Raw genomic sequence first — 14,644 nt, forward strand, 5'->3', positions numbered from 1 at the left:
AGTTATAGGTAAATGTCAGCCAACATACAGTTGGTATACACAATTGAAATTCATAATGTTAATCACTATGCAAATGAGAGTATAGCTAATTCATGGTCATTTTTAAGGTGCAGTAATTTCACACTTTTACACAATTCAATTACTGAATGGTATGTTAGATAACAACAGTAAGAGCTCAAATTAGAGCAATTGAAAGAGTGAAACATTAGTCTCCTGTCATCTCCTTCTCATGCACTGGTTAGCCATGGATTTAAACAGTTCATTCAATTATTTTGAGTAGATTTTGTCCTTGTTTAGCATGTGGTATTGCTACTATAGATATACAAAGGACAACTTGTAATTTTTGTGTTCTATTTTTTCATACTGTTATTAAAACTGGTTCTTTCCATGATATTTGATAATCGTTATACTCTTAAATCAGCGGGTTGTAGACCCCTGCGTTGGTGAGTGTGGTGCGACACCCCATAAAGCGCCACACACGTACACGTACACGTACCGGTCGGACGGGTTTGTACGAGGCTGGGAGGGAATCATCACAGTATACCCACTACAATAAAATAGACTACACCACTGAGTAAGGGCATACGTCGCATACCTGCAAACTTGTTGCTTTTCGGCGACAATCAACGTTTTCTTGGACAATTTGATGTGGATATGTGTTAATATGGGTAAATGTGACTGTTTAGACAACAGCTGATGCGAGAGTAAGTGTAACATAAAGCAATTTGGCGACCGTGTTAATCTCTTGTTGCATGGGATGCGCTGCATACCTGGAAACAGTAGCTCATTTCTAACAACATAGATAACAATCTGGCGAGCGTGTTGTCCCTAGGCTAATACACCAACAGCACATTTCTGTATAATAAAGGGCTACATATTGTCAATCTAAATGATCTGCTTGTTGTACTCATTTATTCATGTTTTACTGTACCAGATGGAACATGGAGGAGCCTACACATCAGTGCACCGTGTGCGACAAGACATTCAGTGAAAAGTCCAACCTGGCGAGTCATCTGAAGATCCATGCCATCGCCAGGGAGACCTTTACCTGTGATGTCTGCGGGAAGAGCTTGGCCACTAAACCATCGCTGGTCAGCCATCAACAGCTACACCAGTACCCCAACATCATTTTGTACCGGCAAGGAGAGGCCAGGCTGTACTGTACAGAGGCAGCAAGGTCTGTGGCAGAGGCCCGCAGCAGCACTGTTGTTGACCCTAAATGGCTGGATCTCAAGACAGCAGAGGCGGCTGCCAAGAGGTCGGGGGCTGAGCTGTGGAAAGGTCAGCTGGTCCTCACGTTCGGGTAGTACGCCGGTCAGACCTTCAGGTGGCTTGTGGAGAATGATGTCGGCTGGCTGGTGTGGCTGCTGTTCCAGTACTGCCAGCAGGGAGAGCAGAACGAGCTGCTGAATTGGCAGAAGGAGCGACTGCTCCTTCGGCCACAAGGTGACTCCTCACCTGAAAGTGCTGTCGGACACACCGTTCCCGGAGGCTCCTGCGCTGCCAACATCCCTCCCTCCGCCAGACCGGCCTCAGGTCCAGTACCGGCTCATCCATCACGAGGCTGGAAAGAGACGTGGTGAGAAGCGGAGGTAAGTTGTCATAAGCACTTTGTTTCACCTGTTGGCTGTGGAAAGCAAATAGCACACACGTCATATCAATACTGATCACATGTGTATTTTATGTTTCCAGATTATTTGTTGCTGAGCCACAGCCTGTGACTCCCGCGAACCGACCCGTTCAGCCCACTGGGTTGTCGTCCTCCACCCGGCCGAAGCCTGCTGCGCTCACCCCCATTCTGCCGAGGCCTTCTGCGCCCACCCACCTCCAGCCGAGGCCACCCGCTGCGTTGACCTACGGCCCACCCCCTGTGTCGGCAGCACCCATACTGCAGGTCTTCCCCGCACAGCCACAGGCCCCCTCCGTCCTGTTTCGTGGGACATCCTGCAGCCAGAGCTTTGTCCCTCCTGCACCAACAGTGAAGGCATTCATGCCTAACAAGTCCTCAAGGCCATGTGGGGCTTGCCACATGCCAAACTGTGGTGGACAGTGGAAGAGGTACAACCCTTTCAAGGACAAAGTGGCTGGAAGCATGCAGAAAATGTTTTCCTACTGTCCATCCACTAGGAAGTCCACTACCCCTGGCTTCGACAATGTGGTGTATGACAACTTTGAACTCTTTAAGAGTGTCGTGGATGCAGAGTTGGAAAGGAGGACTGTGTGTGTGTGTGTGTGTGTGTGTGTGTGTGTGTGTGTGTGTGTGTGTGTGTGTGTGTGTGTGTGTGTGTGTGTGTGTGTGTGTGTGTGTGTGTGTGTGTGTGAATAACTTACCTCTGTGATGCCACTGTTGCCAGCCATATACAAATATCATCAGCATTTACAGTTTCATTGAACATCCTGACGATTACGGTTTTAATGGAATCGTCATTTAGTCTCTCCACTTCAAATGCTGAGAACTGGTCTTTTACCGTGTCGTAGCGTGTCCAAAATTCTTTGAGGGTTGTTGCGGCTGCGAAGCTAACATCGAATCCTTTGTTAAAGGGCAGAGTAAGAATACAATTCAAGTCGTTTCCGGTAAACTTCAGGATTCCTTGATGTGCTTCCTTGAAAAATCAAGCCGGGACATCTGAATTAAAATTCCATTGATTGACTTAAATTTAAAACGTACACTGTGGTGCCTCCTCATGCCGGAGGGGTTAACCGACATGATGGAGACACCACACTCTTAAAAATTCAAGATGTTAAAAGCAATAAAACAGTGAGTAAACAAGGTAATACAGGCAACAATAAAATGCACTTTACCGTTTAAACAAACCGCACAATGGTCTTCTTGGTAAAGGGTATCAGCAACTGGTATTTGACCCCAACTTACCAAAAAGATGGTGCAATATCCTCCTAACCTGCTATATAATTGCCACTAAATAGGCAATATATAGACAGACAACGGAGGGGATCACTGTCTTAGCCAAAAGGCCGAGAAGCGGGTCAATCTTTTTAACCTTAATCAGTTCCAATCTAACACAATCAGTTTACATACCCTTTAGTGGTTGTTCATGTTCAGATAATCTGTGGTTTTTGTCATGCATGTTGTTTGTCTTTGTCAGCTTCATGTGTTTGTGATGTTTGTATGTATTTGTCTGCTTCAGTTTTAACAAAAGTTTGCTAAAGAAAACACAAAAAAACACAAAAGGGAGGAACAGCTTGAGCCTTTATTTGTTGATTGGTCACCTGAGTCTTTGGATAATCATGTTCATTATTGCACTTTAGCCTGTACAAGCCAATTGTTGAGTTGTATCTTAAGTACAAGTGTGTGTTCTTCAATTGTTGAGATTTTTGCATTATTATTAATGTTATTTATATGTGCCTTTCCTTTTGATGTGTGCATGTCTGTCAGCTCCATGTTTAATGAAAATGTTTGCAAATGGTAGTACATTGTCTCTCGTCTCATGCTCTCGTGTTCTCGCCTGTAGATCTGTACCTTGTTGTGGTGGGCGAGCTTTTAATTAAACAGATCTTGTTTACTTGTGTTTTATATGCATTGCCTTTTCAATGAAACCCATTCGGGGTGAAAAATAAAAGTTGTAAAAGAATTTGAGTCTCTGTGTGCTTGGCTTTCACAAGGGGTGGGGTAGTGGAAAGAAAAAACACACCAAAGAAATTAGAAGTCCTTGTGTCTTCTCTCCCGCAACCAGAGGTGTGAATACACCCCCACTTTGCTGGCTGCACTCCCTGTGTGGTCAAAATAATGAGTTCTGTGAATGGCTCTGTCATCCAGACAAAGGGAGTGCACTGAATACATTCTTATTATTTTTCTTAATTCAGCCCAAAAATGTAACAATTAAACACTTTTCCACTTGATAATATGAATCTCATCAGCTACATCAACTCAAAGTATGAAAATAATAAACAAAACATTCAGCAGACTAGCGGATTTTGATAATCTAGGCCTTGCACATAATATTTCTGGAAATAAGGATCCATAATGAATGAATAATAAAATTCAAGTGGAAGCCCATCTTCCCCCGGCGACTTTCCCCCCTTAAAACTCGACAAACATTTGTGAAGTTCCAAAAGGTTAAAATCACGGGTTAAAAATGCACTTTCACCTATCTTTAAATCTATGTTGCTTATGATGTTGTTTTTTGCTTCATTTTCTGTTTGTTTTTCGCTGTACAGATCTCTATAAAAACCTTCTATTTCCTCCATTATTTCTTTGTTACTATTGGTTTGTTCCCCATTTTTTTTTTTGAGTTTAAAAATACCCTCCCCACTGTTAATGATTTTCTTAAAAAGTATCTAGTGCATTTTTCTCCTTCTTCCATGTGTCGTTCTTTGCTTCTGACTATAATTCCTTTGCTTGTGATTTCCGATAAAATCAACATTTGTTTTTTAACTAATCTAATTTCTTGGTTAAAATCAAAACCTTGTTGTGTTAATTTAAAATACCGTTGTAGTCTTTTCTGCAGCCCCACCATGCATCTATTTTCCTTGTTTTTTTTTGTTTTTCCCTGCCTTTTTAAAAAAAGTCTGTGTCTTTCCCTTCACCATTTCCCACCAAAGTGCACGTGTTTCGTACAAGTCTTGGAGGGTCTGCCATTGACTGAATTGCTCCCTGTACTGGCTGGCCAAATCCTTATCTTCTAGCAGGGAGCAATTCAGTTTCCACAGACCACTACCTTTAGTCACACCTGAAGAGAGTGAAAGGGTGCAGGATAGCATAGCGTGATCTGAGAAGAAAACAGGGGTTAATCTAGCATCGGTTGGCGGGCAGTCTCTGGTAAAAATATAGTCAATGCGAGAGGCTCTGGAACCGTCACTACTGAACCAGGTGAAGCCCTCCTCTCTTGGATGCAAGGTTTTAAAACAGTCTTTTAGTTTAAAATCCCTGCATAATCCCTGCAATAAAACCGACGTCTTGTCCACTTTAAAATCATCCCCTGCCCCTCTCCTATCACTTCTATTTAAAATACAATTAAAATCTCCCCCTAAAACTAATGGCGTTCGGCCTAGCATGTGGGGCTGCAAGTTTTCTAAAAGGTCATGTCTGTCATTTTTGTTGTTAAAACCATAGATGTTTAAGAGCTTAAAATCCCTTCCCATAAAAGTCAAGTGTGCTATAAGTGCCCTTCCGTCTCTCACCACAGTGCTGCCCTTCACCAGAATTGAGGGGTTCTTGATTAAAATGGCCACGCCGTCATTTCTGTTCTCATTTGAACCGCTCCATAGAGATTTGTGTGGCCATTTCTCCTCCCATATCCTGTAGTTTTTTAAAAAGGGCAATGCACATTCTTGTAATAAAAACACATCTGACTTAAAATTATTTAGAAAGGATAAAATCGTCTGAGCTCTAACTCTTGATTTCACACTTCTCACATTGAGTGTAGAAAAGGTGAGGATCATGAGTATGGTATTTAAAAGACAGTTATGCATTAAAATACTAAAAACGGTCTGGGGTTATTTCGTCCCCTTCATTCCCCTCCCAGATACGAGCATGGTTTAAAACAGAGTCCTTTGGGGTTGACTGCAGCGCCATGTGTAAAAATATGGAGTCAGTTTCCTGCCATAATTCAAACCTGAAAAAAAAAGTTTCAAAGGCTTGTAAGTCTGGGTTTGAAAACTCAACACCTTGTAAAAAAGGTTTTGCAACACTGAAAAAGGAGATTATAACCTGAAAAAAATAAAACTAAAATTCAAACATCTGTAAACATGATTTTGTGTTCTATTTTATCTTCTTCATCATTTTCACCAACATATTTTCAAAGTTCAAACAATTTCACCAGCGCATTTGCAGAGTTTCAAATCTGGCACTGTTCTAACGGTGTATTTCATTGTTGCCCGGTTTTGAAACCTTGTAAATGGGATTCTGCAAACAGGTGTTCATACATTGAGAAATACGTTTTGAAAGGTTGAATATTTAGTTTTAAAAACGTGTAGAGGTGTACGTTTACGACATTGCAACGTCTTTTTTTCAGAACTGACTTTTCAGCACTGCCTTTTCAGAGATTTGACCACACAGGCGCAAGCTTTGAGTCACGTGAATATTGGCAGTGTTCTGACACCACTCGTTTTGAAACTCCTGACAGTCGAATCTGAAAACGTTCCTGGGGGCGGGACCATTTAGCTCTAAACCTATTGGTTGCTCTCGGCTGACGTACATTCCAATCACATGTGCCGTTCACCGGGCTGTGCGTGATTGACAGTGCTCTGCCGATGACACGAATAACAAGAGACCTTCGCGGTTGATTTTGATTTCCATTTTCTGGAACCATGGCTGGGAGACAGGTGAGTCATTTTATTCTATATTGCATGCGTTCTAAATCGTTGCCTTATATATGGAGGACCACAAGTGTCACGGAAATATTAATAAAGAAATACAAAGTAATTTATTATTTGATATTTTAATGGGCAATAAAAAGAGGAATTATAATAATTATTTGCAAATGAAATATTATCTCTTTGAAAATACAGTTTTCAAAGAGAAGAGCCGCACCCGCCTAAACACTGTTTGGGCGCCAAGAAGACCCTTTTAAGAAGACAAGTTTAAATTTAAACAGTGTTTAGGCGGGTGCGGCTCTTCTCTTTGAAAACTGCGGCTCTCTAGCCAATCAGAGAGCTTGTTACATCCCAGGGCTAATTTGCATTGTTTTACCAGTGCAAGGCCCAAAATGTCACGGAAAGGCTAAATGGAGAGGCTAAAATGAGAAGCTAAATGACTAAGCAAATCGAATAGCTAATAGGAAAAGGAAAAGCAGCGGGGAAATGGAAACGCAAATGTCAAGGAAATAGCCCTTTTAAATGTCTGATTAATTTCTGTATTCTTAATCCAATTTGTGAATCCAGTTATTTATTTCTCTTTTTAAACTGCATTTTCAAATATATTTTTAAATTGCATCATTAATTAATGAATTCATTGAAGGGGACCTATTATGCTTTTCGACTTTTATGGACCTATAAACATTGTTATAATGATTGATAGTCATGTTTAACCATACACAAAAAACGATGTAGATTTTCGGGAAACTCTTCCTCTCATCTGGGCGCTTTCAGCACTCTGTCAACGCTCGTTTTCGTCCTTCTCCGCCCCCTCGCCCCCCTCCTGCCAACCCAACTCCGTTGTGATTGGTTACCTTCCTTGAAGCTCGCGCGCGGGAGGATTTGACAAGGCATATGGGGGCGCGAAAATTGTACCGGCCTACGTCAGCCATAGTAATCCATTCAAAACCTGCCTGACAACAGACGATCGCGTCGCGTCGAATGACGTGGGAAGGTTCTTGAACATTCGCGAACTCGTTCATTGAGCGCGACAAGACAGATAACACTTGTTATTTTACAATTACATTTATTAGGGTTCCTAACTTTATATTTGTATTGTATTGCATTGTATTTATCTATTTCCCTACACAGTAATAGCTAAATGGGGATGGGGATAACGTGAATAATAATAATAAACAACATTTACCAGTTAGTAAATGCCTGCTCACTTATCTACCCATCTATCTATCTATCTATTACCTATAGTCTATTCTCTAAATTAAATTAAGGAAATTCAATTAACACAAGCTAGCTAGACTAAACACAAATTCGCACAATTAAATGCAATACAAATATAAAGTAAAAACAAGTGTTATATAGCGATCCGTTATCTGTATTATATTATTTCGTCTTCTGCAACATGAGCGCGATTGAAACCTGCCTGGCAACGGATAACCCCTTACGTAATCTGTTGATGAACTGGTTACGTATCCGGTACAATATTCGCCCCCGGTACAATTTTAACGTGACAGTGCCTCTACGTAGATGATTTCCACAGTCACCCCAGACTGTCAGCAGGGAATACGTCGAAATGCATGTACGTCATTATTTGACAATTTAGTATGGTTAAACATGACTCATCATCTCATCTCATCTTCGTCCGCTTATCCGGGGTCGGGTCGCGGGGGGAGCAGCTCAAGCAGGGGGCCCCAGACTCCCCTTTCCCGGGCCACATTGACAAGCTCTGACGGGGCAATCCCGAGGCGTTCCCAGGCCAGTGTTGAGATAGAATCTCTCCACCTAGTCCTGGGTCTTCCCCGAGGTCTCCTGGTTCGGGCATCCTTACCAGATGCCCGAACCAACTCAGCTGACTCCTTTCTAAGTAAAGGAGCAGCGGCTCTAATCCGAGTTCCTCACGGTTAAACATGACTATCAATCATTATAACAACGTTTATAGGTCATAAAAGTCGAAAAAGCATAGGTCTTAAATAGTGTAGGTATTGACTGTTTCAAATTGTTTTTGTAAATCCCAATCGAGATTTCAATCTTGACCAAAAAAATCGTGATTTTCATTTTTTCCCAAAATCAAGCAGCCCCAATGTAGCCTATACTTTGTATATGATAGCGACTTGCCGCGAGCATAGCAGACTAGCTTCCAGCAAACTAGTCTGCTTCTTCATTATTTTTTCCCACCATATAAGCCCTTTTCAAACATGTACTGTGAATTCTTAATGAATCGTGAGTATCCTGATATCAATACTAAGCTGAAAAATCCTGATTCATATTCACCGAATCGTATCTCCGGGAGAGATTCTCAAAATATTTTCTGGAGATCATGCGAAAGGGGGCTACAGGCTACTTTAGTACATTTTGTTATAATGGACATGTACAAAATAGTGAAGTCAGGATTTATTTACGTGGCTAAACAAAAATGTTTTTTTACAGGATCAATATGCTGCAATAGCAGATGTTGCGCAATCTCTAGTCACCCTTCTAGCGGCAAGAAATCCATCACGACCTGAAGGCACCGCTCAAGGTCAAGGCGGGAGGGGGCAACCAACCATTCAGGAAAGGCAACCACCTCTTAGCATTCAGCCCATAGCCGGGACAAGTCAGCCACAGACCGTGCAGAGTGACATGCAAAGGTAGTGGCTATTCAGTTGAGAAATGAACGGATAAACAATTAAAATGTCTTCTGATATATTAAAAAAAAAAAACTGAGTACACAGAGATATTACAACTGTGGCCACCACACAGTGGAATTCCTCAAATCATATTAGCCTACCCTCTTGGTCTTGCACTATATACAGTACATTTGCTTCATATGACCTTCTGTAAAAAAAAATCTTTGTCCCATGGCACATAATACTTTTATTTACAATGCCTGCAAGCATTCATATCTGCTACAGACTAGTTTGTTAATACTGTCTTTTAATATAAAAAGTACAATGCCGTGTCGCAAGTGAGCTTTTAATATATAACATGCAGAATGCGAAGACACAAAATGTCTTCCTCATACCCTGCTGAAGACATTTTGTGTTGAAACCTTGGTATTTATTAAAAACTCACTCTTACCGTGGCTACGATTTGTTCAATTTCTTTTTACAATTATTTTTGCTCTTTGGTAGGCTGGCACCTCTGCATTACTGGTGTGTGCCCCTTCCTTTATTGTAGTAAATATTATCTTTTTAACTCCATAATGCAATTGTTTAAATTAATCACTTGTTTTCACTAATTGTGTTTCACTGGATGAAAGAGCATTCAAAGACTTTGATATAACTTGGTTCGTTATTATTAAAACACATATTTAAAGGATATATTGACTGTATAAATGCATTGTACATTTTGTGTTTTCTTTTTATTAATTTTTTTGCAGGTCATCTCCCGGGTTCTTTAGGCGGGAAGCGGTTAGAGCAAAAAAACGCCCTGCAGCTTTATCCAAGCTTTCTCCAGCCATTGCCGTGAAGTACATACGTTTACAGTTCTTCCTCATGCCTGGCCCCACGGATCGATCTCCTCGAAAACAAGAAGAAGTGCAACTCCTTGAGGCAGGCATGGGAAAGAGAACAGTAACTGTTTTGGAAAATGCTTCGCATGATGAGGTAATCTACATATCATGTGCAGTTGTTGATGGTTCATAGTTCACTCATGTTCAACATGTTTACAGAAAGCTATCATTCATCAGTGTGTATGCTCACATCATTATCTTTATCGTCAATTGTCATTGTCGTTGTGGACAGCCCTTCACATCATTCTTTATGTAAAACCTTTATTTAGATTGTCAGTCAACTTGAGGAGAAATACTCCAAGTTGAAGAACTTGTCTGGAGGCTGGCTTTGCTACAAAGCATCAGGTATATTCAGTTTTACCTGCTTGAACTTTCATGCATTGTGTAGTGGCTGAAGCTCCCTTGTTGTGATCAGTAAATATCTCTAAACATATTCAGCCACTTAACCACTCTATGACAGAAAGAACGAGGTCTACGTGTGTTTGCTGTGTTGAAATGACGGTAGAAAAACTGTTCGCTCCGTCTTTACTGAATGAAACAAATACAGTTTTACTCTCCCTAAATATGTGAAACCCTACGTCATAACAGAGCGCTCTAAGGCAACTAATATATCCTATGCATCTCTAATAATTCTAAGCAATGAGAGCAAGTACACTAAACAGTTATTAAACTAAAATGCAAAACTATGCAAAACAATTAATCAATCAATATAATAAACAATCACTAAATATTTATCTAAATAATATATCTAAATCTCAATCTAAATAACATTACTAATTACTAAATCTCAATCTAAATTACAATATGGCAAAATGGCACTTACACGTTGGATTGATTTTAAACATGCGCTAGAGCCACAAAGTGTTCTGGATATCAAATATTTTCAAATTAATTAATTCTTTCCTTACTTCATAAGTGTGTTCTGTAGTTTTATGGTGCTTTGGGTGCTAATTCAAGTTTTGTTGCATATGTTTCTGTTTCAGCAAGGTTTATATTTTAAGTTAAGGGGCAGTCAGTATTTAAATCATAATGTAGTCATATGTTAGTTTTCTATAATATTAGGTCAAATTTTGTAATAGTAATTTCAATTGTCTGATGTTATTTGACATTTTACAGTTATTCAGTTATTACACAACATTATTCAGTAAATTAAAGTATTTGCTTTTTGTATTTAGGCGGACAAGGACAAAGAAAATTAAACCTTGTTACAACAGAGTCGGAGGGCTACAACGCACGACTGCTCAAGAACGTGAGCATAAATGGGAAGCACATACTCTACGTTGTCCCGCTTCAAGAGCGTCTTGATGAGACGCCACTCCCCCATGATGCTCCAGAATTCGAGAGAATGCCAAAGTCCACATGCCAAAAGTGTGGCATAATTATGCCGCTGCAGTTCCTGGCCCTGCACATTACGTCTTGCAATGTGGAAGATGTAAGTATCACTCAGATATGAACTCTTTCAGAATGAAGTTTCGTCAATTTCTGAATTAGCATATTATATGGAAAGAGAGATGTTGCCTTTTTGATATCTAGAAGAGGCTCTTTGTATGTCTGTCTGGAAATAATTTCACAAAACGCTGCACAAACTTCATTGTGCACACTGCCAGGTGGCAAATGAAGTGTACCCCTGAAACATTTAACTTATTCATTAACTTTTAAATCTTAGATGTTTTACTGTAAGTCAGTGGTGGTCGGATTGTGCTGAATCTGCCCAAATATGGAGAAGACCAATGTCATGTTACTGACATTTGGGATGTATGAATTTGTAAAAAATAGTATCTCGATATCTTAGGCGATTTTGCTGATATAGATCATTTATATTTTGCATACCTCAAAAATGTGTTTTAAAACAGCCTTGGTACTGCTACAGTCGCCCCTTTGTTCCCATACATACCGGTGTACAAAGTCTAGGCTTTGTTTTCGTACAGGTAGCCGATCGTGAGGAGAAATTCACTGATTTTGACAACAAGCATTCACCAGAATCCCTGACTCCACCTTTAATCATCGTCAGAGTACTTCCTACTTAAATTTCTTTTTATTTCTGAATTCACAGAACAGTGATGAGCCAGAAATGAGCAGTATTGAAGAGGTCCGGGACAATACTACAGTTGAGTTTTTCACTCTCAATTCATAAACTTTTATAAACAAGCTTTTTAAAAACTTGTCTCTTTCCAATGTCTTCCGAGATGTAATTACAATGTTAATATTTACTTTAAAATAACATTTAATTTGAATAAATAAGGTATATATCTTCAAAACCTGTACATTTCTCTTTTCACTCAGGAAATATGTCCAATATGTGGACAAAACTTTCCCACAGAGGACATACAATTCCATGCCAGCTTTTGTGGAGATGGGTACTAAATAAATTGAAGTCTTATATTTCATTAATTCAATGTTTTTTTACAGTTTTAATTATGGTACAGCTGATAGTCTCATGGTTTATTTAATTGTTTAGAATTTCAGCAAACAGCAGTCGGTTTCAGGATGATGTTGCTGGCGAAGGGACTTCTGGGACAAATAATCTCTGGCAACAAGGGTCCAGTCATACAGTGCCACAAAGCTCCACTGTTACAGTCAATCTTGACGAACCAGGTGCAAGACATAACCCACAAACCCAATGATATAGAAAAACTATAAAATTCAAGGTCAAACTTTTGAATGTTGCCCGCCTAGCAGGGCATTTGCGGCACCCCCTGTCGGCCTGGCTCAAAATAATTCAGCGAACCCACTTCTTCGAACAGTTATGTGAATGTAGCAGCTTAGCGTGCCATTGTAAGGACGTATTGGTCAATGGTGGCCATGTTTCTCATCTCGTTAATATTGTATGCACGTGTATGTCAGTCCCTTAAGGCTGATTACCAAATCTGATAGTTTGGAAATCCATAAAATAGCACTGACTGCTTAAAAAACTAAATGTTTTTACTGTTGAATTAAAAATAATTCCCTTATTTTAACTTTACATTTTTGATATCACTCTGAAATGTTTTTGACTTATATTTTTTACGTTATTGTATTGTGTTTTTCATAGAATGGAAGGAAACACTCAATGCCTCAAGTGCAGCAACACAGTTTAGAAGATGTTTGTTGAGAGAGCAAGAGCTGGAGACACCTATTCGCTTCTCAATGGACCTAGCATCAGATGTTGGAGACAGAGAAAAGGCAGTTCTCGCTTTCTACAAGATCAAGAGAACAAAATGGGCTGCCCCACTTCACTGTGTGCTCGAAGGTCACAATATTTATTCATCAATATTATATACAAGGTTGAATTTGTAAAGAACTTTGCAACCACATTTGCCATTTCCATTACATCCATGAAAAATTAAAATGAATAAGGGTTACTGCTTCCACAAGAAATGTGTTGAATATAATTTCAATGTAACCTTGATTTAGCAATACTTTTTAATATATATTGAAATTAATGCGTAGGTGCCACGACTTGAGTTGGGAAGGTCTAGTGCTCGTGGCCAGACCCTACATTGTTCTAGATGTGGGTCTGGATTTACAGACTAGGTGCCTGCTTGAGGTGCAAGTTAAAAGATGGGTGCTTTGCATCAACGACATGTCTTAGTTTTCATATTTAAGTTTTATCACTAAGTCTAGGCCAATTGCTGAAGGGGAAACCTTTAAAATTACTTTCCCCCATAGATTGCGACTGTTTCCACATACTAGACAGAAACTCAGCCATATTATTTTTGTGTTTTAATAATTATTCTTGGGTTTTATAGGTGATGCAGCAATAGGTGATGGCGTAAGTCGCTATTTCCTCAGCTTTGCCATGAACGCTTTACAGTCCGGATTCAGCATAAATTTTGGTATGTTTTAGTTAAGTTTTGCATTCAAATATAACATTCTATCTATGTCAATCTATCAGTCCACGGTATGCAGCAGTGTGACTGTCTGTTCAAAATATGTGATACTTAATAAGCTTCAATAGTTTAGTTTCATGAAAGCTACTCTGGTAAAAATACTCTTATGCTAACTATTATTTAATCTTTATCATGCAGGTAATGCTGATGTGACGATGCTCTTTGAGGGGCAAAAGGATCACCTCATCCCCTGCGCATCACAGCCACTATTGGACTCTGACCTATTTATGATGGCAGGCAGAATGGTGGGGCATTCCTTCATTCCCGGTGGCCCAGGTTTGGCAGGCATCAGTCCTGCTGTCGTCCATATGCTCCTAGGGGGGCAATTGGAGACAGCAACATTGGTCCTGGAGGATTGCCCTGATCTTGATCAGAGGAACACTATCCACTCGGTAATGTCTGTTTCTGTAGCTTTTTTTGGTATGTGTGTGCGGTAAAATAAAGGACTGATGTGGAGGACTTTTTTCTCCACTACAGCTAGAAGGCATTAATGCGCTGTCTGAGGACCAGAAGGCTGATGTCAATAGCCTGACAGACATGTGGGAGCTGCCACGACTGACTGATAAGAACAGAAGATATCTTCATCAGCAGCTTTTGCAGCATGCGGTAATGGAAGACTTTGTTGAAATGTATACATTTTTACATACAGTAACTCAATACTTGGCTGTTTCTGAATCTGTCTTTTTATATTAATTTATTTAAAAAAAGGATAAATATGCTCAATATTTTGATAAAAAAATTATCACAGAGAAAAAAGTTACATTTCATTCAATTCAGATCTTACCTTTGTGCAAATATTCAGTGCACCAATCAATGGACTGCTGTGTCTAGCTCAAACTTTTTGGGACGTCTAGGTACCCCCATTGAAAGGGTGACGTAAGCCTTAGGTTCCCACTGAGCGTATTGGTGCTGATTGCATGTATTTATTTTGAAAAGGCACTGCAGTCCGTGAATTGTAACTTTGGGAACAGACAGGAGCCCAGGACAGCATTCTAAAACCACTGATTGGGCATGG

At 40.0% G+C, this 14,644-nt stretch overlaps 1 protein-coding gene across 1 annotated transcript; it reads left to right on the forward strand.

Moving 5' to 3' along the window:
* Positions 1-8,347: 8,347 nt before the first annotated feature.
* On the forward strand, positions 8,348-14,504 carry LOC130378700 (uncharacterized). The gene is made up of 11 exons (XM_056585405.1): positions 8,348-8,897; positions 9,629-9,854; positions 10,030-10,105; positions 10,936-11,192; positions 11,814-11,867; positions 12,044-12,117; positions 12,219-12,355; positions 12,792-12,989; positions 13,489-13,575; positions 13,768-14,021; positions 14,484-14,504. The coding sequence occupies exons 1-11, from the start codon at positions 8,890-8,892 to the stop codon at positions 14,502-14,504; spliced, it is 1,392 nt and encodes a 463-aa protein (XP_056441380.1). The 5' UTR covers positions 8,348-8,889.
* Positions 14,505-14,644: the final 140 nt, after the last annotated feature.

The sequence above is a fragment of the Gadus chalcogrammus genome, unplaced genomic scaffold (genome assembly GCF_026213295.1).
Source record: "Gadus chalcogrammus isolate NIFS_2021 unplaced genomic scaffold, NIFS_Gcha_1.0 GACHA100, whole genome shotgun sequence".
Taxonomy (NCBI): domain Eukaryota; kingdom Metazoa; phylum Chordata; class Actinopteri; order Gadiformes; family Gadidae; genus Gadus; species Gadus chalcogrammus.

Excerpts from the sequence above, each read along its gene's own strand:
- LOC130378700 (XM_056585405.1), top strand. Across the intron at positions 9,855-10,029 it reads AAAATGCTTCGCATGATGAG|ATTGTCAGTCAACTTGAGGA; the intron begins GTAATCTACATA and ends ACCTTTATTTAG. Across the intron at positions 11,868-12,043 it reads AGGTCCGGGACAATACTACA|GAAATATGTCCAATATGTGG; the intron begins GTTGAGTTTTTC and ends CTTTTCACTCAG.